This window comes from Anarhichas minor, unplaced genomic scaffold (genome assembly GCF_050575085.1).
Source record: "Anarhichas minor isolate MPS153535 unplaced genomic scaffold, ASM5057508v1 ptg000051l, whole genome shotgun sequence".
Classification (NCBI taxonomy): Eukaryota; Metazoa; Chordata; class Actinopteri; order Perciformes; family Anarhichadidae; genus Anarhichas; species Anarhichas minor.
The window spans coordinates 662,284-684,726 of NW_027466497.1; the positions used below are offsets into that span (position 1 = coordinate 662,284).

The 22,443-nt window shown below is 44.3% G+C and overlaps 2 protein-coding genes across 2 annotated transcripts; one reads left to right on the forward strand and one right to left on the reverse strand.

Moving 5' to 3' along the window:
* Positions 1–1,553: 1,553 nt before the first annotated feature.
* LOC142931444 (oxysterol-binding protein-related protein 3-like) lies at positions 1,554–19,429 on the forward strand. Its single transcript, XM_076075354.1, has 22 exons — positions 1,554–1,630; positions 6,934–7,126; positions 7,503–7,619; positions 8,501–8,554; positions 8,631–8,744; positions 8,904–9,050; positions 9,163–9,253; positions 9,432–9,535; positions 10,122–10,211; positions 10,332–10,491; positions 10,633–10,757; positions 10,845–10,976; positions 11,507–11,600; positions 12,045–12,280; positions 12,970–13,107; positions 14,366–14,429; positions 14,818–14,896; positions 15,085–15,229; positions 15,577–15,721; positions 15,819–15,945; positions 16,797–16,919; positions 17,605–19,429. The coding sequence occupies exons 2-22, from the start codon at positions 7,064–7,066 to the stop codon at positions 17,699–17,701; spliced, it is 2,445 nt and encodes an 814-aa protein (XP_075931469.1). The 5' UTR covers positions 1,554–1,630; positions 6,934–7,063; the 3' UTR covers positions 17,702–19,429.
* A 435-nt stretch (positions 19,430–19,864) lies between these two features.
* Positions 19,865–22,191, reverse strand: LOC142931445 (TOG array regulator of axonemal microtubules protein 1-like). Its single transcript, XM_076075355.1, has 6 exons — positions 21,546–22,191; positions 21,059–21,425; positions 20,865–20,970; positions 20,515–20,753; positions 20,237–20,395; positions 19,865–20,095 (listed from the first exon to the last, which is right to left on the reverse strand). Exons 1-6 carry the CDS (start codon positions 21,739–21,741, stop codon positions 19,990–19,992), a joined length of 1,173 nt encoding a protein of 390 aa, XP_075931470.1. The 5' UTR covers positions 21,742–22,191; the 3' UTR covers positions 19,865–19,989.
* Between the last annotated feature and the right edge of the window lie 252 nt (positions 22,192–22,443).

The window sequence follows — 22,443 nt, forward strand, 5'->3', positions numbered from 1 at the left end:
CGAGGGAATCCAGCTGGGTTGTTCAATGGAAAGATCTGATAACACTGATAACCGTTTCTTTCCTCATGTTCCACTTCCAACATCACACTACTGCACTACCAACATTCCTTTAAACTCCCGAAAACAACATTAGTTTTGTCAGTTTCTAAGTTTCTGGGCACACCCAGCTCTAACTCCCCCTTTCAAAGAAGTCTGCCCCCCCCCCCCCCCCCCCCCCCTTTATGTTTTCCCAGCCCTCTGTTGCCATAGAAATAAGCCCAGACAGGAAGTGACAGCCTCATGCCCATGCAAAGGAGGACATTCGTTTTGTATAGTAAACAAATCCAATGCATGAAGGTTCAGGGAGCTATAAAGACAAAAAGAGGACGACTGAAGGCTCTCAGAAGAAGACATAAGGAGCAGAACTTGAGACGGACATTAAACAGAGACACACAAACACATGCTCATTCACACACACACACACACACTCATTCCGTCTGGGTGCAATCACACAACTTCTCTCACTTACTCATCGTTTCAGCAAACAGTCAGCACTTGTGGGTAAAGCCATCTTTTCCAACCAGAATGTCTGAAGAAAAGCACCAAACAATCTGTCATTGGACTGTTTACTGTGATATGAAGCAATGACACCAGACAGATTATTATTAACACATATCTCACCACACCCTCTGGCTCTTATTCATGGACTAACTGCGTGCTACAATCCACAACAGGTAATAATATTAAAGGAACTAAGTTGATTAACAGTAAAATGATCGAGTAATCTCTTGAGTCATTTCCCAAGCAAAGATACCAAACATTCCCTTGTTCCAGCTAACAATTACTTACTGTATTTACTGATAATAAACTGAATATATTTAGATGTTGGAGAGATATTCAGACAAGATGAGCAATTCAATGACATAACTTGTGCTTTTAATGGGCCATTTTCACTTCACTTTTTGACAATTAATCAATAAAACAATTGGCACATTACTAAACAGTTTATTTGCTGTTATGGGATGGAGTATGACTTCATCTGACATCTGAAGCTGCTTATTTTGCTCTTGAAACATTGTTCCTGGTAATGTACTACACAACTAGTGTCATGGTCTGAGATTAAGCAGAGAAAAAGCCTTGTTTTTTAAGCATAATAATACACATTTTAAATCAATCAGCATATGTTAGCTTTGACTACAAGGCAGAAACAAACTGATGTGATTGATGTGAACATGGCTGAAACCAAATATGGGAGTTGGGGTTTCAAACAGAAACCATGACCCATTATCACACAAAGGTCAGATTAACCACGTGCGATTAACATAACTTCACCTGCAGCTATTACCTCTCACTCCATTGTCTGACGCGAATCGTTCACCTTTGGTTGCATTTTCCCGTCTTTCAAGTTGTCTTAGCGTCACTCTATGGCGCGTTCAAAAAAAGGTGTCCGCCCAGCCCTTGTTCCCGCCCATCGGGGTTATCCTCCACTGTGATTGGCTCGAGCAGCGCGTCAGTCACTCCCGGGCTCACTGAGCAGACCCCGCCTCCTCCACATAGCTCCGGCGTTGTAACGAGCAGCAGGAGCCCTGAAGCCAGGTACCGAATGTCTCTACCTTCGGGATAGGATGCTGTAGCTTTCGCCACAGAACACGTAAGCATTCATCATTTATCCTCATAACTCGTGTGATAAGTATGTCGGCGTCTCTGCTGTTATTGCCTCGCTTCCGTTTGAACTAAGCGGCGGAGTTGATCGCGCGCCCTGACGTGGCTTCAGCTGAATATCGCTTTCGATAGAATTATTAATGGGCTTCCTCGTGACATTTGGTGCTGAATTTGGTGCCTCCGCGTGCCAGTTGGATGTGGTGTTTTTAACATATTTGTATTGTTTGTATCGAGGCTGTGTGCGCGCAGGGTTTCACGAGCACATGGGGGTATATTGGACATTTTGTCTGCGCTGACAACTTTGAATTGCTGTGTTGGCAGCAGGAACTGAGCTGTGGATTACGCACGGGACACCTGTGGTTCGTCCCCGTGGAGTTTGTCCCCAATAATGGTTGCCGTGCTGACATCATCCCCCGAGCACGAGCAACACACATTATTCTTTTACATTTTATTCAACGTGTTCATTGTAGATATTGGGATCATAGATTTATTCATTGTGTGAAGTTACAGCATGGCAGTGTTTTCTATTTTAGATGGGACAGTATGTTTCTCACGGCCTGTGTTACAGGACTATGCTTTTCAAAGAGGCCATTAGAGCTGACATGATTAATCAATCAACAGAAATTTAATTGGCAGTAATTCTGATGATCAACTTATAGTTTAAGTAATTTCTCAAATATGCCACACAAATAAGTCTGTTTCCAGCTTCTCAAATGCTGTTTGCTAGTTTTCCTGTTTAATTCAGTTTATTTAGTATAACCCAAAATCAGAAATTTACAATCTGTGCACATCCTCTGTCCCGGGACCCTCACATCGGTACAGGACTATTTGTTGAACAATACATTATTTAAAGATGTCACTTCAGAGGTTTCCACTATTTTCAGAACGGAACAGATTTTTTTGAGTTGCATCCCTACGCACCATTAAATGGCCGCGCGCCATTCAGCACTTTCACATCAGGCGTTTCGCTGGAGTGACTTTGTGTTTGTAATCATACCGTTAATCAACACAGACTGGATCATTTCAGGCACGAGTGTTGATGGCATCACTGTCACTGACGCCAGCCAAGTAGCCTACCTAAGATAACTGTAGTTTATTGTTAAAATATCTAAACTGAAGCTGTTTCACAAAACTGTAAGCATGTTGTAGAATATGTGTAGATTTGTACTTAATAGAAAATAAAGGAGAAGGATGCAAAATGGGTTCAGTTACAACACCTAAACCTAAAAGCTCTTCTCTTTATAATCTGGCATCTGAAACAAAAATGAACCTGCAACTATTTTGATTATCGATTAATCATGGAAGTAATTTGTTAAGTAAGAATGCCAGAAAATCTCTCTCTCTCTCTCTCTCTCTCTCGCTCTATATAGTATTATTGCCTTTAGATTTCGGATTGTTGGCCAGTCAACATAAAACTTAACTGCCAGATTAATTGGCAATGCAGATAATCATTAGTTGCAACCCTAGGACGAGTATAAGTAGTGAGAGGCTGCCCTGCCACCCATGTGTTGGCCTGTTGAAGAGCCCTTGAGCAATCAACGCAGTCCACCAGTCAGCCGATTACAGTCCGGGGCCCCAAGTGTTTTATTCTTGCTGCAACGTTTCTGGGCGTAAACATCCAGCGTGGCCGACGTGACTCACCGAGTTCTATCTCTGTGTCACTCTCCCTCCTTTTTACACAACACCCACTTAAAAGCTGGTAAACACGGAGCATCGCTGCCTTCGCTGATGCACCGAGTGGCCGCCGTGAGAGAAGCCTGTGATCTCTGCTGGTTTCATAAGGTGATAGAATGTCGTGTCCTACTTCAGCCGACGGTCACGTGAAATCATGTCTGCTGGTAAACGGCACGGGGGCTATAAATAGCTCCGTGTTTTATGCCCTCAGATGTCTTCTATAAAGAACAAACACACTGGATATAGTCTTTGCTTTTTGCCATAGCAACCCGTGATTGAGCAGTAACACAAAGTGTCTCTTGTCTCAGCAGGAAAGAGAGAGAGAGAGAGAGAGAGACAGAGACAGACAGACACACACAGACAGAGAGAGAGAGACATCTTTTGTGATGCGGCTTTTCATAAAAGACGTCGGTCAATAATCTACGGGCATGCCGGCTCTCATGATTGTTCTCTTTCTGTCTCTCATGGCCGCTGAATGGCATATTGAAGCTGCTTTCTTTACCTCTTTGATCTCTCGGTTTCCTCTGCACTGCATTACATTCACATTGAACAACACTGTTTAAAAAACAATCGGTCATCATGAAATAAAGCAATGAATAGCTCACACGCTGCGGCGCTCCAATGTCGACTTATTCATCACAACATGCTCTTCATCGAGACTCCGATAAACGCACTCGCTCGGACGTGGTGTCACAGGTCAGACGAGCTGAGTGCTGCTGCCACGCTGCCACACATCCGTGTCCCTACTTTGGTGTAAACATTTTGGGTGTCGATGTGTGAAGTAGCCGGCTGATATCGCCAGATGCGAGTCTATTTAAAGCCGGCTCTCACTTCTTAATAATCGGCGGATCATGCACAGCTTAAACTCAGTGAACCTGTGAAGAAGCTTTATATGATGACTCTTTATCAGAGGTATAGAGTCACAGATGGGCCATCTGTGAGGACCTTTTTTTTTTCTTTCGCAGTCCCAATAACTGTCGGGTTGATGGCATTCCTGCTGTTACAAGAATGTGTACGGGCAGAAAGCGGATGGATCGGCTGCTCAGTCGATTCCTCAGGATTCTATGCCTGCAGCTATGGCGCACATAATGACTTGTTGAGGAATTGTTAGAGTCTGAGTTGAACAATGCCTTCTCAAAAAGCGGCATTCCTGAAGTGCGTTTCTTCCCGGTGCACAAGGTTCGCCACGAAGAAGGCTTTCAAGGAGCACCAGTTGGTCAGCATGGTGGTGACCATTTTAGGAGGCCGGAGATCGGACGAGTAGAAAGGGGGAAAAAAAAGTTCCGCTCTTGTATTTGCATCTCTGCTGTTGTCTCCTGGCGTTCAGCAGTGCTCACCCTTTTAGACACGAGGACCACACGGCACATACAGAACGTTACCTTACGGTGTCCCGTGCAAGACCCACTGCTACCACACGTCCACCTACCTCGTGTTAAAAAGAGAGAGAGAAACGCACACAACCTTCCATCACCTTTAAACCTTTTATTCCCTCGTTTGGGCCTTGTGACTCTGTGGCCCTCGCCGTGAGAATGACCCTCTTTTCCATCTTAACGGATCCTTTACAAGGTGTTTGTGCCATTAATGATTTACTCCCATTACGTAAGAACTCAGGCAAAAAACGCCCCAGCACTTCTAGTCTTCCAGTGCAGGAGGCTCGGTGGCGTACAACACTCCAGTAATCACTCAGTGGAGGTAAGTAGGGCACTCGGAGGGATGTTCATGTCCCGGCTTCATTTACAGATTTCACAGTTCATCTGTGGCGGTTCGTATTCTCCACTAATACACAGCTTTCTGCACAAGCCTTTAAGCTTTTAAAGTGAGGAAAAGCATCTGACACTTCAGACTAAATCTGTGAACAGATGCAGTGGCACATTTTCTGTTTTTTTATTTGCTGATGTTTTGCTCAAAGGAAGTGTTTTTGTTGCAAACTTTGCAGCTGAGTTGTGTGAACGTGGGGAAAAGGGATGAGGCCGAGTGTGTTATGCAAAGAGGTGCTCGATGCTGCGGCCCCTTACTCGCCACTTCTAGTGTTTACACTCGTGATTGTATTACATAATGCTTTACGGTGGTTGAACGCACCTTTTTCTTGCCGTTGAAAGTCTAGACTCCAGGTGTAGATGTGCAGAAGTTGTGTGTGTGAATTGCTGAACCTCAGTAAACATTCGTAAAAGCTTCAGACGCGGCCGAAAGACGCCCGACACGTCGCAGCCTGATAAGTGCGAAAACACGAAAGGACTCGATGAGCTAATTGGAGCTCATTTTGAAGCCGACTCAAATCCGCTGTCTGTCCTTTTTAGTCTGCGCTCCAGAAGCCGTGAAAGCAAGTGGGCCGCCCGTGTGTTTCAGGCTGCTTTTAGCCCAGTGTTGACTGTAGCTAGCTGTGTGTCGGGGGGTATCGAAGCACTGAGCACATTCTTTCCTGTCGATGACTCACGTACTGACTGTAAGAGAGGCCTCGGGGGAACTACAGCACACACGCACACACGCACTCTATGGTTTTTACAGAGGATGCAGCACACTTCAAATCCAAAGAGTTTTAAATTTGCATGTGAGCACATCTCACCGTGTTAATCCACCAGACGGGGATGTGCCCAGCTCGTATGTACACTGCACAGGTCCACGTCAACACGCCTGAGGTACAAAGGGAGTGGCACACATGGAGGTATAGCACACACAGCCAGATCGGGGCATGCCATTGAGGAATGAATGCGACACGTCGGTGAGAATAGCGGCGTTCCCTTACTCGCCCCCGTGCCACCACTTTGTAATAATGTAGAGAACCAACGCAAAACTCTTCAACCGAAACAAGACGGCAGAATTTTGCAAAAATGATAACGGCAAATTGTAGAACAGAGCAGAGCAGGTCTGACTTGGACCGTCGGTGACCTCACAAGCAAGCCTTCTGTCAAAAAAGCTTCAGATACACGGCATTAGATCAACGCGTGAAGGAAGCGTTCACGTTCGTATTTAACATGCTGGAGGAGGAGGAGGAGGAGGAGGAGGAAGAAGGTACATGAAACCAGCCCGTGGTGAAGCAGCAACGGCCCAGTTCTCAGTTTTGCAGCATGCAGATGGAGCGAGCTCTGGGTGTAGTTTCACATTAACATGGTAACAGAAGTTAGTCTCTGGAGTCATAACTTTAATTTATTCTCTTTTTAATGATGGTCTTTGTGTGTACGATGCTCTGCACACTCCATCGGGATTCCTTTTGTTGTTTTCCTGTCTTCCTCACATGCTTGTTTACAAGTGGACCCTTTTTAAATCTTCATAAAACTTGGGTGGTACCACATATACTGACTTTTAACATTGGTTTTGTGTACTTGGCTGTAGAAGTATCAAAGTCCACACAAAGCCAGACTTGCATCTGAAAACACAAGTTGAACCCTGAACTGTGAGAGCTCACGATAAAGACTTATTCGCCTCTCGTGTGTTGTTTTTCCTGGATATCCGTGTCCAGCTTCCTTAATAAAACAAAGACACTTTGGACTTTTTCATCAACAGTTAGTCAGACCCAGAGTGACTCAGTGATTCCTCTCTGTTTTTATCCGTCTGGTCCCACAAAAATAACCTTTTGTGCTGCTCTGACATCAGCTCGTTGTTTGAAACTTTTCTCCACAGCTCTGACTGTTGTGCCGTGGCCTTCAAAGGTCAGAGCGATGCTCCCGGCGGCTCCGCTGTGATCTCTGTCGCGGCGGTTTCCACACAAACGAGACGACGGTGGGGCAGAAAGCGCTCGAGTCGCAGAACGATGACGACGACGTCGCCCACTCACAGCGACAGCAGCGGCTCCTCTAAGCACGACAGTAACCAGGTGTGTGTGTGTGTGTGTGTGTGTGTGTGTGTGTGCTGCTTTAATGTACAGCGTGAGACAAAAAGAGCTCATAGCCACTGTTAGCATTCAGCATTATGCTTCTTTTCCTATCGAAGTAGCATCATATCAAACTTGTTGAAACTCAATTATGAAGCGTCGCTCTCTCTGACTGAACATTAAAGTGTTCCTAGAAATGCATGAAGCACAACCGTGCTGTTTTTACAACAAGCGCTGTTGCTGTCACAACAGTGTTGCACTTAAATGGTGTCTGCGATGAGTCTATGTTTACTGTTAACATGTTTGAGATCGTGCTATTTCAAGTCACATGTCTGTCTAAACTCGTATGCGGTTGTCGCGCCCGTGTCTCCCTCTCCAGGACAGCTGGGAGATCGTGGAGGGGCTCAAGGGGGCTCCTGCCAGCATGCAGGAGCCTGACAGACAGGAGGGCTTCCTGCTCAAGAGGAGGAAGTGGCCCATGAAGGGCTGGCATAAGGTGAGCGCCTCACAAAGCCACCCTCTTTCTAAAGCCCCAAAAACAGCAACAGCATCGCAGCACTTCTTAATTATAGAACACCGCTGCTGCCTTTTGTTCAACCAAAGAGCTATTTTCACCCTGAACTTGAGGGTGTCGGATAGTGAGCCATAATGGTTTTGCTTTTTAAACATTCTGCACTGTATTCATCACATGTAGTTCTTTTAAAAGCACAGATGGTGTTGTCAAACAAGGCCCCATATCCATTTTGGTGAAGAAATAAAGCAATAATGCGTTCTAAGTGCATACTGTACATGGGTGTAGGTGTGATTTCTCTCCTGATGATGCCATGTTTGAACCAGCAGTCCTCCCTAAATGTCCAACTAAAAGCTCTGACCTGGTGTCTTTTAATACCTCGGAGCTATTTCCACGTTTCCTCCTCTTCACCATTATAGTTCTCCTGTATTTCCTTCTTTCCATTGTTTTTATTCACAGCCGATTGCACTGTAACCCTGACTCATCTTCCTCCCCCTCTTCCGTGTGCTCATGCATACCTGGAAAGTTCTGCCTTGCAACGTGATTTGAATAGCCACTTAAATAGACAATATTTTGACCAACAAGGAGGTGTTTTATTTTACTGTAAAACTAAAAAGAGCAAAGTATGCTTGTAAGCTGTTGCTATGTCGATACATGGTCACTTATTTTACTGCTGCCGTTGTGAAACTTGAAATGCAGGGTCATGGGAATGAGGTGTTATTGGTTCACAACGGTACAATGTCTGCCCACCTTTTTGTTTATTGGTGTTTTTACTATTGTGTGAACTAAGAGTGCAAAACTAAATGTAAAAAACGGACTAATGTTGTGAATAAATATTGATTTGAGTTTGATTTCGTCCCACTTAGAGGTTCTTTGTGTTGGAGAAAGGCATCCTGAAGTATGCAAAGCGTGGATCTGATGTAGGTATTACCCCGAGCGTCATTCTTGCACTTCAACACATCCGAAATGCACGCTGACAAAGTGTTACGTTCACAGCTGCAGAAGGGAAAGCTTCACGGCTGCATTGATGTCGGCCTCTCCGTCATGTCGATCAAGAAGAAAGCCATGTGCGTCGACCTGGACACGGAGGATAACATCTATCACTTGAAGGTAACCCCTGAATATGAATGTTTTGCATTACGGGTTTGTGTGCAAATGCATCAACGCCTCTATGCTGCGTCTCTCGTTTCCTTCTTTCTGTTTCATACAAAGACGCTCCCAGCGGCCGTGTCCCAGTTACTGCCCCTAATTTGACTTTATGGCACCCAGGTTAAGTCTCCGGAGCTGTTTGACGAGTGGGTGTCAAAGCTGCGGCGTCACCGCGTGTTTCGGCAGAACGAGATTGCCATGTATCCCCACGAGAGGCACCTCTTCAACCCCCACGCCTCGCCCGCCCTCAACGACTCCCTGAGAAAAGTGAGTTGTTTCCTTTCAGGTTTGACACAGTAGGGATGTAGTTATGTGAGGGGATGTGAGGGGATGTAGTTATGTGAGGTATGCCTGACGCTCCCTCTTTCTCTTAAAACAGAGGGCGACTCTTACGAAGCAGGCGTCGGTCCACAAAGCAAAGGTCAGCTCTTGGCTCCATTCTTCAGAGGACATGGACAAGTGCTGCAAAGGTTGGTTGTCGTTTTGTCTTATTTCTCTTTTGCGTACTTGCCTCACTAATTGTCTCTCCTGGCTTGCTCGTCTCCCTTGTCCTCGTTAACGGTTCCCTTTCAAATGTGTCTCACTGCAGTTCATTCCATCACTGCGTGCACCCAAACTTCCATCTCATAATAAATGTCTTTCTCTCAGACTTGGAGGAATGTGAATCGTACCTGCTGGAACTCAACCTGCTGCTGAAGAGCATGGAGGTCCTCCACCGCACGTACTCGGCCCCGGCCATTAGTGCACTACAAGTAAGCACGGGACCACGGATTAAGTTAGCCATGATGATTCTTTGTCTTCATTTAAGCAATGTGCAATATATCTAATACAAATGCATTAGTTAGCTCTGTGGGTCTAACAGAGAAGTTCTCAAGGAGTAATGGCCGATCCCCACTGGAAGCATTTTAGAAGTGTTTTTGACGCCCGTCACTCGTAACAGACGCTCTTCCATTGTATTCCATCAACACTGACTCTGTGAGATGCGCGTCTGACGGAGACCCCTGCCTTTTTTTTTTTTTACACTTCAAGTCTATTTTTGTTGCGTTCTGTGAAGCTACATAAGCAGCCGACACAAGTATCTCACTGTGTATGTGTTTTGATCTTATTAACCGTATCTACATTGATCGATCAAGGCTCCCAGTCTGTCTGTTGGTTAGCTGGTCTGTTTCACTAGAGGCAGATTCCCCTCACTGGTTACGCTGGGCGGGGAAATGCATTCAATGAATCAATACAAACATTGATTTCTTCCTATTAAGCCGACGGGAAAACTATTTTGGTTCAGTGAAAAAAAGTATTTTTGTTTGCTATCCTTTTTAAAGTCTTCTTGTGGCACCACAGGCGTCTAATTATGACATGCCCAAAAAAGAGAAGAGGCCGAGGAGATGGCTATCCAAAAACAATGGCAAAGAAACCAAAGCCACACTACAGGTAAATGCGCAGCTTTTCTTTTGATAATTATTTAGAAACGCACTTCATTCAGCGGTGTGAATGACGGGGAAATAATGGCTTATCCTTTCTCTGTTTTTTTTTTTTTTTTTTGTCCACCAGGTCCCAAGCTGCCTCTCCTCTCAATCCCCTCGTCTCCACGCCTCCAACCCCAACCTCTCCACCACGGACTCAAACGCCCAGGAGGTCTGTCCCGAATCCCCAGACTCGCCTACAGACGGGTCCCGTCTGCAGGAGGACTTCTGCACGCTGGCCAACAACAGTGAGTCCCTGCTGGTGGGGGGGCGTCTGCTGGTTAGCTCGGGAGACGCATTCACTTTAGATTGAAAAAGAAAATATGCTCGTTTATATGGTAAGATAGTTTCCATGACAACTCTCTTGTCTTGCATTTGCTTCTCTCCAGTCCACACCACGCTGAAATCGGCCTTTAGTTCCCTCGTAGCGGAGAGAGACCGACTGAGGCACACCATCGACAGGCAGGCCCCCCAGCCAGCGCAGGTCATTGGCTTGAAGACCGCCTATGCCTCAGTGAGTGGGACTCAAAAGATCACAATATGTCCACCGACTGTCGCCTCAGGTCCAGTTTCCCTCAACCTGACTTCTTCTTATCATCAGGAATGTACCAGAGGGTCTCACTCCTTGGTCCACCAGGTGTCCAATGAGAGCAAAGCATCAATCCCAGAGTCCATATCGGAGTTCTTTGATGCTCAGGAGTACCTCCTCTCCTCTTCCTCTTCTGAGAATGAGGTGAGACACCGTCTACTACCTCACTCTCGGTGTTTGAAGCCAAATGTTTCGGCCTATTAATCGACTAATTGTTTTGTCTGCAAACTGTCAGAAATTGGTAAAAAGGTCCTTAACAATTCACATTCAGGTCGCATGTTGAAAACGTCTTGTTTTGAAATAATGTAAAGCAGAGAAAAGTGGCAGATGTTAACATTTGAGAAGCTGGAACCGTGAAATTCTTTGCTTTATAAATGACATTTACAATCTGTTCTCAAGATTGTTGACTATAATTTACTACGTGTTTCAGCACGACAGTGGTCAAACAAATCAAGTTCAAGTCTTATAAAGGGTTAGTTGTGCAGTAAAAGTAGTGAGTCTTGTTACTCCTACTGTCCCAACACGGCCACGTTTAAGTTTAACACAACTAATACTTCACAACAACCTCTCTGTACACTGGGTTTCTGTTCTGATGATGGAAGACTTTTGGTTTGTTTGTTATTGTCCTTTTGATTATGTGTTCTGACCTTTCAGCATTGACTTTCTGTCTCCAGGTCTCTGACGATGACTCGTACATCAGTGATGTCAGTGACAGCATCTCCGTGGACACCTACAGCAACGAGGGAGGCAGTGAGAGACACAACTCTGGTACATGATACAGTAACACTGTGTGTGTGTGTGTGTGTGTGTGTGTGTGTGTGTGTGTGTGTGTGTGTGTGTGTGTGTGTGTGTGTGAAAGAAAGACGGAGCAACCGGATCTTATTCTGTCAAAAAGAGGCGGAGCTTGTCTGTCCTAGTGCACTTGAGTGACTGACTAAGCCTCTGTGTGAGAGAGAATGTGTTGAATATGACAACTGCCAACTTCCAGAAGTGTTTACAAACTCCGTACGATGTTTCCTCACACAGTATGTGAACAAGCGTTAAACAGGTCTGCTGCAGCTTGTTCACATTTGGCTAAAACAAGTTTTGATGCTGGCTTTAAGAGCCACCTCTGAAACTACAACATCCTCGTCACACGCTGTGCACATTCAATGTGCACCGCCTCTTGTCACCATACTAGTCTTATTCTAATCTCCCACTATTCCCCTCTAGTTAGCAGCGTGGTGACCCGGGCCCGTCGGCGCGCCGCGCTGCCCTCTCCCAGCCCCACCAGCACCGTGAGCCTGTGGAACATCCTGAAGAACAACATCGGTAAGGACCTGTCCAAGGTGGCCATGCCGGTACAGCTCAACGAGCCGCTCAACACCCTGCAGAGGCTGTGTGAGGAGCTGGAGTACAGCGAGCTGCTGGACACCGCCAACCGCACCCAAGACCCTTACCAGCGCATGGTGAGAGGAAGGAAAACACACACGTTAGCATGCACAACTTCTAACGTAACAGTTGAGAGAGGATCTCATGTCTACACAGTTAATCAAAGACATGCACAACTAAAGCACACGAACGGATGAACAGATGGAAACAAGATCATCTCAGTAGGCGTAGCAAAATGTTGACAGGGAATGTGTATCGAGCTCAGTGCTCTTCCTCAGGACGATTTTTTTTTAAAGCTACACTGATGTTCGTCTTTTGCTCTGTGTACAATTTTTACAAGCAAGAAGCTTTCAATTGTCTTTTTCTTCCTGGGTCTGTTTGGAAGACTTTTTATCTGAGTTTTACGCACATTTTTAGTCAAATAAACACAGAGTAGTTACAAAGTGCCATGTGGTAAGTCTCACACCTATGCATACTGTAGAACATACATCATCCAGTATTAACATGTAGTTATAAATAATACATGCTTTACCTCTACCTAATGTGACGTTCCAATACCACTACTACCATAGGCCATCAAAATGTCCCAATTGAAAGCATATCAAATGCAGCTACGTCCGTGCAATAGTCTCATGTAAACAAAGTTGGTGGTGTCCCACACGTACATGTACACACAGTCATGTTGACAACATCATGTAGACAAACCAATACTTTGAATACACGCATGTAACACATGTCATTCACCCCCGTCTGATTTTCTGTGCAGGTGTATGTCGCTACATTTGCAATATCTGCATACGCATCCACCTACCATCGAGCAGGAAGTAAACCCTTCAACCCGGTCCTTGGAGAGACGTACGAGTGTGACAGACCCGATAAAAGCTTCAGGTTTATAGCTGAACAGGTAGAGGTCACACTGATTACAACACACACACACACACACACACACACACACACACACACACACACACACACACACACACAGGCGCATGATTCAATACATGGGATATACACTCGTAGGATAGGCTACTTTTCAGTTTACTTCACAACTTGAAACACAAAAAATACACAACATTTTGAATCTAATCTGTAAAGGAACTGAAATTAAATGTGATGCAAAGTTTATATCTCTGTAATTACAACACAAAATGACCATTTGTGTAACAATTACTCACTGGGTGTTGCCTTAAATTCTGGAAGAAAACAGTTTTTCTCGCATGACTCCACAGTGAACAAAGAGTCCAAAGACGGAGACAATTCTTGATGAACTTAAGTAAATGGGGACCACGTTTAACAACAGCAAAACTATATCAAAACATCTGTTGAAAAAACTCTCACACAACTCGTGCCTCATTTATCCAGTCGTATGCTGACTACTGCCAAACACGTGCGTCTTAGCTAAAGCCTTACTGTTTAAAACACTTCTGATGGATACAGCGTACCAAGCTCGAGGCTGTTTATGCGGATGTGTTTTGCACCGTACGGTTTTAGTGTAGATGCATGTATTTAGGAAGTGGTGAGCATACGACTGGACAAGCGAGACTTGGATTGAACTGCACAAGTTGTTTGGGAAAGGATTTTTGATGAGGTTTTGCCGTTGTTGAATGCGGCCCCCGTTCACTTCAATTCATCGAGGTGTTTCGTGATTCTTCGTTCATCGTGGAGGCACGCGAGGAAAACCCCGTTTTCCTCAAGAATTCAAGGTAACATGCGAGTCATCGACATGCAAATGGTCATTTTGTGGGTGAAGTCTGCCTTTTAAGGTAAATGTCCTTCGCTTTGTGTTTTATGTATCGATATGTAATTGTCAAATGAATTGTCGCCGTGGTCAGGTTGTCTCATGTCAGAGGTATCAGTGAAGGTAGAACAGCACCCACTTCCTGTTTCACTCTGTAAAGCAAATTACAATCTAATCTAGTAGCAAACGATGTAAAGCAGAGAAGTCGTGCACTGACCTGCCGTTGATGTCTGTGGCGGTCTAGTTTGTTTAAAGCAATTATACTAATCTCTAAAAATAAATGTCATGGTTTAAAGCAGGCATAAAAGGCTCTAGGTCCTTTTTGTTTTCACTGATTCATTGCAGAGCGACAGCGTCCACTGTGTAAAGCTCTTGATAGAGTTTCTTTTATTTCATCGTGTATCTCTTCTCTCCGGTTTCCCAGGTGAGTCATCACCCACCTGTGTCTGCATGTCACTCTGATTCAAGGAACTTCGCCTTTTGGCAAGGTGAGCAGGAGAGGACATGTTTGTAGTAGTTGAGTGTTTCACATACAGGCTGTAGGTTTCTATTTAAGGTGGAAATTGGTGTTGTGGAAGATTAAGTGACCTCATTTTCACCCTGTACCTTTCCATTGAATGAGTGTTTGACACTTTATGTACATACTCTAACAGATTAATGTGCAGATTATACTAACGTGACATCATTTTAAAACTCTGGTATGTTGTTCAAGAACAAAGACGCTGCTGCCTCTGTTTGCATTTCCCTCTGTGCATAAGAATAGAGAATTTGATTTATGAAGAGACGCTGCTGTTTTCTGAAGAGACCAGATGAAGCCTTGAAGATTTAAATTAAGAACAAGCACTCACCTGTTATTTTGCAATCTCTTTCTTTTAGATGTTCGATGGAAAAATAAATTCTGGGGCAAATCCATGGAAATTGTTCCTATGGGAACCACACATGTCACACTACCTGCGTAAGCCCTTGACTCCTTAACTCATTGTGTGTGTGTGTGTGTGTGTGTGTGTGCGCGCATTAGTGTTCGCACTCTTGCATGTTTGATGCGAGTGTCCACGTCATCGTGAACATGATAGAATGTAAATGTGAGTGTTAGGAATGAAACAACATGCATATTGAGGACAGTACGTGTGTGTTTCTCTCCAGGTTCGGGGACCACTACGAATGGAACAAAGTGACGTCGTGCATCCACAACATCCTGAGCGGTCAGCGCTGGATCGAGCACTACGGAGAGATGTCCATCAAAAATATAAACAGTGACGCCTGCCAGTGTAAAGTCACATTTGTCAAGGTTGGTCAACGCTGATATTTAATTACCCGGTTTGTTGTGAATGACAGAAACTGATCTTTATTCTACAGTTGATTTTTAGGGGAAAGACGTTTGGTAAAACATGTTTTTCTTGGCTCAACAAAGCCGAAAGAATTATACACTCCCTGTGTGAAGTCGCTTGCTCCTCCAGCGGATATCAAGGCAAACGGCACCATCTCCTGGACAGAGATAGGAACTGAATATTCAACCCATGAGCATGGAAAATTGAATTAAATGTGATACTTGGGATGTCTGCTCTGTTTGTCTAAGATATATTTCTTCCATCTCACACATACAAACTATTCCCTCTTTTATTTATTTTTTTGCAGGCGAGATCATGGAGCTCCACAGTGAACGAGATAGAGGGCGTGGTGACCGATTCAAATGGAAAAGTTGTCCACTCCATCTTTGGAAAATGGCACGAGTCAGTTTTTCAAGGAGACCCGCCTTCTGCCACGTGTATCTGGAGAGCAAGTGAGTGATCGGTCCCTGGGAATGTCAGATAACGTTTTTACAACCGGGCACACAACTTAATTTGTTAATTTGTGTGTGTGTATGTGTCTGTGTGTAGACCCCATGCCAGTGGACCAAGACCAGTTCTACGGCTTCACCCAGTTTGCGGTGGAGTTAAATGAGCTGGACTCCGCCCTGAGACCTCTTCTTCCCCCCACAGACACGCGCTTCAGGCCGGACCAGAGGTTGTCACTCTTGTCTTGTCTGTGATGTTGTGGTAGCCCGCGTGCACCGACATCACCCGACCCGTTTTACAAACGTTATTCCTTATTACTGCCGTTACTGCTCAACCTTATATTCTAGTCTAATGGGTTGTACAGTCTTAATGGACTGTAGTCTTAATGGAGGTAAAGCTGCCTAATAATTTAGCCAATAACATTTTTTTACAAACATGATTTTGTTGCCCATGTGAAAAAGTAACCATGGCAACAGACTATGAGAGGGAATAAAATCACAAGAATAATTGTCCACTCATGTAGAGATTTTATTTTGTACAATTCTGAACCCCAACATTGTTGTATGCATGAGGGTGGATTATTAACGGCAATATAAAAGGTAATTAAATATCAACAAGTTAGTTAGACCAGAAAAAGTGGGGGAAAAAAAACATTATTCTTGTTGTCGTGCTAATAGAAAATGTTTTTACGAAGTAAAAACCACAGGTGTAACTAAGACTTGGCTTCATGCTCCGGGTGTAGTGCATGCCGGCTCACTGTCATAGATCACTGAGGCACTCGAGTAGAACGAAGCCATTTAAGGAGTTCTCACTGCAGGGACTTTCCCATGAGACCAAACACCTGATTGAGGAACGAAGGGATTAAACCTGAATCTAAATCCAGTTCCTGTAGGATTCATTGCATCCAACTCAAAGATCAAAGTCAAGCTACAGTAAATACAAACGACAACAGGATGTGACTCGGTGTTGTTGCTTTTCAAACACATTTTTCCAATCGGTGACGGGTCTATTTGCCTAATCTTTATGGTTCTTCAGATAAGACGAAAATCTGACTCACTCTCCCTTGTGTTCTTTGTCCAGGCTGTTGGAGGAGGGGAACACAGAAGGAGCCGAGGAGCAGAAACAGAGGATCGAGCAGCTCCAGAGGGAGAGGAGGAAAGTGCTGCAGGACAACACCATGACGCACCAGCCACGCTTTTTCAAGTATGCCGCTGATTTCACGTCTGTGTGCGTCTTTGTGTGCGATCAGACACGGTGTGTCAGGCATGTGTTGTTCCACAAAACTGGCTTGTCGCATATGAACGCAGATCGACTCCGTGGCAGCCACAGTGTCATTGGAATATATATATAGATCATGGCCCTGAGCCACGGAATACGTTAAATATATGTCAGTCTGCAGACTTTTGATAAACAAACTGGGTTGTTAGGATATACTGTTGGGCTCATCATGACAAAAAAAATGGAATTCTTTCTTACGTCATTGTGCATTACATCAGAGGTAACATTATGTGACTCATCACTCCTCATATCCTCTATTTTATCAACCCAGAACATTCTGAATACAATCCTCCCTTACACTCCTAGATATTTTCACTTATTGAACACATAGTTCAATAAGCTAAAATAAGTTACATAGTAACACATATTGAATACACGTAGTTAAGAAAGTTTTCAGACACAAACCAACAGAATATTATATTATAAAGACACAAAAACTTAGTTTCATGATGCAATTTTTAGAGGATTCAAGTTAAAGTCTTGTCGTCGTATGTTACACTAACTGATGAGGTAATTTCATAGGCTGTACGTTTGACAGGTATCGCGTAGTTTAAATATGATAATCATTCAAGATGCATCCATCATTAAGTGATTTGTGCTGTGTTGACAGGAAGTCAAACAACGACACGTGGGTGAGCAACAACTCGTACTGGGAGCAGCGCAGAGACCCTGGCTACAGTAAAATGGACTTTCCTGTGTTGTGGTGACCTCTGGATTTCACCAAACCGCATCACGACAACTTGTAAAGAGGGAAGTATAAAACTGAACTGAGACCAGCCTCAAAGTGTCCTGACCTGCTTAGAATGAATTGCCCCGTGTCGCGGAAACCCAAACCTATATGGACTTCCTCTTTCAGGACTGAGCAGTCTGTAGAACTTCTGTTGCTTTTCTTTCTCCTTATGGATACATTCTCTCCTCTTATTGTCATAACTGTAATTGACTCAGTGTAAAGATTCATATCCTGTTCTGTTGCATCTCAGCATTTACCAAAGTGCCTTTTTTACTGCAGTGCCTCACTCAGTCGACTGCTGTAGCAGTTATGCAAAAACACTTTTATTCTTGAGATGTGTTGACTTCACTGGAGAGAAAATGATCCGTGTTGGAATTTAATTTGTTGTAAAGGTCAAAACATGCTCAAGTTTTCCTCCATCCAGTCAGCATCGTGACCCGAGGGTTTTGATCAGATCTTCTAATTATAGAAGAGGGACTTTTGCCTTTTTCAGTATGATGCCTTGTTATGAGTCATGATGTCATAGGGCTGTGGATAATGTTTATCAATGAGGAAAACGACAATAATACTCAATGTTCAACGAAGATAATAAACTGTATAATGAATGGAGAAGTTATGGTGTGTCACACTTTGTTTTTAGCAAAAAGGGATTAGCCACAGTTTAGTTTGCCACAAACGAGTCTCTCCCAAAGTAACGATCGTCAAGAAGTGTCCCTCTTTTAAGACGATTCTAAGTGAAAGATACCGTAACATTAGTGGCATAAGGAATTTAGTTTAAGCAACACAGAAAACCAGCAAAGCAAACCATCCCAAAACTGTTTGCTGTTGAAATACAGTTTGTGATGTATAATATGTTGGACACCAATCAAGACAATTAAAAGCACATGTGACATTCATTATTATTTATTCTTATTTGTAATGTTATTTTATTTCCCTATTATTATAATTACTGTTATCGTTTCACGACTGGCGACTTGTCCAGGCTGCAACTGGTGGACGCTAGTCTATTACAGACTGAAAGCGACTCACAATATGGGCAATTTAGGGTCTATTAACCTGTATGTGTGTATGTCTTTGGGACTGTGGGAGGAAACACTGTGAATAAACCGGCATGGGGAGAACATACCCAACTCCACACAGGCCCAACAAGTCACCAAGGTGTTCCCCAAAAGCTGCTTCCGTCAACGGAAAGATGATTAAAAACTAAGATGTGACGATAACAACGATGACAAAATCTCAACTCATAAACTGCTGTCAGGACCTCGAGGTCACGGAGTGGTTGGACTCTAAATTTGACAGAATTAAATTGACTCAGTTAACAAGTATTACTTTTGTAAAAGGAAGTTCAACTAAAAAAAACCTGCAGCACCTTTCTCAAGAAGATGAAAGCCGGTGGTGAAGGAGAGGTACCGCAGCAGGAAGGGCCTTCCTTCCTGCCGCTGTCAGGCTGCACAACCAGCTGCACAACCAGCTGTGCTGCCAGTAGACCACACAACACGAAACATCTGCGCTATATACATACACCGTGCAATAAACAATTCTGTCTGTAATATATTCAGTTATATTTAAGTTATTGTGGATTTTATTGTGGTTTATTACTTATTTATAATACTTGTTTTGATCTTGTTTGCACTATCCACTATGCTGCTGTAATCCTGTAAATTTCCCCGCTGCGGGACTAATAAAGGATTATCTTATCTTAAGAAGACAAGTTTTGTCCGTCTGCATGCTTGAAGGCCCACCGTGAGCCGAGACATCTTCACAGGCTGAGAGGACATCCAGCTGACATGAGAAGCAAGAACCTGAAGGAGCCTCTTCTTTTTTCGGGTTCTATTGTACCACAAATATCATTTAGATCTTTGAGTCTTGTAACTGTGCCGGTTCTGCCTCTTGCTCTGGCCTGGTGTTCCCGACTCGTCCTGTAGCCCCAACTTACGACGCACCAACGTGCTGAAGATTTGTTCCAGCAACTATTTATAGAAAGCGTCTTAAAGAAATACAAGAATGATATGAAAGACATTTTGAAACTGGCAAAACATGCCGTAGTGATCCCTGCAACTACAAAGGGGGTGGTGACCAGATGATTCAGCACCTCGCTGAGAGAGAAAGATGGAGACGAAGAAAAATGGTTCAAGCCGAACCTCCACGAATAAAACGATTCATAACTGAGTGATTAATATTCATTACATATTTTGGCATTAATTATTTATTACAACTGCCACAAGCTATAACACCATGCCAGCCTAAGGTTGATGTTATGTCCTGTTATTGCCTCGCCTTCTGAAAGATCTTCTGCACAGGACGCAGGTATTTCTCTGGGATGAGCTTCCTCTGCTGGTCAATTCCCTGGATCATCATCTGTCCATGGCGCCTGTGCAGAAAACATTTCCCATTTAGCAATTTAGTGTACAAGCACAATGCCAAGAAGGTTAGACAATTATGTCTGAGATTGAACAAACAAATATTAACAGGAGCTACGTACTCTAAGACTATGCAAGATTTGCTAACCCACCTGACTTCCGGTGCAGCATCCACTGCCATCTCACTGACGGCAGTAAGGAAACGCTCTGTGAAGATCTTTCCGGATGTTAAGATCTGATCCTCTCCAACTACGTCCACCAGCTGTTGGAGGTGCTGTGCTGTGCTCTCCCTCACTGCAATGCAAGTGTGACTGAAGAAAGACAAACACGAGAGAATGTAAGACAAATCCTGTGACTTTCACTTCATTTATTTGTAATGCTGCTGCTACCACACTTCCTGCTGAATTCTGATCAAATCCTCTCGTCTCACCTTAGCCCTGTGTTGAATAGGATGCTCATGACTCTTCCAGGGCAGCAGCCCTTCACCAGCGCATCCAGGGCAAGGTTAGCCCGCTGGCGAACGAAGACATTTGTTGTCTTAGACAACTTCAGCAGCAGAGCACGGCCCGTCCACTCTGCCTCGGCGTCCATGGCTCTCCCCAAGTGAACATGGAGCTCTCCCACTGTGTCCAATGCAAAACTGGCTACAGAAGAGCGCAGGTTATTCACCTAGATGGAAAATAAGAACATCAGTCAATACGTCAGTACATGGTACATGCACAAGTAGGCAAATGAGAACATCATGCAACGCAGAAACAAAGAGGAAAAGGTTTACAATACCACTTTAATTAGGATCAGGCAGACTTCATGAAGCTTGCTCTGCAGTAGTGCTGGATGGTGTCGTGCCAGAGCTCGAACAGATTTCAATCCATCAAGGTTTTTCTCCCTATGTTTAGATGACAGAATGATTGAACTCTGTTGGTCACTACTTTAGGAAAAACAGACTGTTGTGTCCCTGTGTGTTGATGTCTTACCAGTCATCTGAGGTCAGCTGCTTGAAGCAGAGGGACAGACTCTTTGTAGGGTTGACCAAAGGCTGGAGGTCTTCCTGACCTGTGTCAGCTTTTTCAGAGCAGGGTTGTGGCCCACGGTGAGGTCTTATTTTGTTGGGTGGGACAGGAGGTGCTGGAACCGTGGGATTGACCGCACAGTGAGGTTGACTTCTGTTGGGCGGGGCGGGAGGTAATCGAACCTTGGCTGTCACCGCCTTGGTCCTTCTTGGGGCTGCTGGTGGTTGAGGTGAAGGATGGTGGAGCAGCTGGAACTTATCCAGTCTTTCCATCAATTTCTCCACCTTACTTTGAGCTGTCTGGAGCTTGCATCCATCAGCTACATCCTTTTCTGTTCAGATTAACAGCAAAATAGCCATGCTTACACAAAACCTCTTAACTGTATTCCCATGTCCACCAATAACCATTCAAGTTCCCACAGAGAAAATCATTATCATTCAACGGTACATACCTGCTTGTCCAGGTTTTACAATCATCACAGGGAGACGAGTCGGTCTTCTGGTTGCTGCTGTTGGAGGAGGAGTCGGGGTGAGTTGGCTGATGGCCCTCAGCTCAGTTTGCATGTCCACTGAGCTGAGGGAGAAATCTGGGCTTGGGCTCCTGTCTTCTTCTGTAATCTTAGCCAATTTACAGGATGGCATTTCCATCCGACTGCCCAGACACAGCTTCTTCTTTAAGAAGGGGTTCTCTTCTTGCAAAGTCCGGTTGGTCCTGGACGTCCGGCCCCTTTTGTCGTCCTCTGAAATGGGCTTGATCCTCCTTCCTCGCAGAGAGGATTCAGGGCTCCTTCTGGAAGCTTGGGGCTGAGGTGAAGGTAGAGTGTCATGTGGGACGGAGAATCCCAGTCTCTTCAGAACAGCGTCGGTTTGGGCTTGCTGGGTAGCACAGAGCCTCTCTGTGTGTTGGATCTGTGCAGCCCTTTTAGCACTTTCAGCTCTCTTGATGTCCCGGATCCTGGACTGACTCCTGGAGCCACTGTGGCTCTCTGTTGGCTGTAACAAAGAAAGATTTTTTAGTTCTTAGTTGTTATTTGTATTTATATTTTTGGACTTCATGTAGTATGATGGCTGGGGCTGGACGATATTGTGAAAATCAAATATCACGAAATGTTTGACCAAATCCCTCGATTTCGTTGTTGCAACAATATTGTAGGTTTGACCATTGGTGGCTTCACAAAATATTTACAAAATGAGATTATCGATAAAAAATAATAATCATTGATGTGGATTTAATGACCGAGTGCATGCAAATAATACAACAGCTTGAACAGTCTGGTAAGTTCAGAAAATGATAACTTGTAATGCAACCTTTAAATCAAAGAAAAGTCAACACTCTCGCCATATTACGAT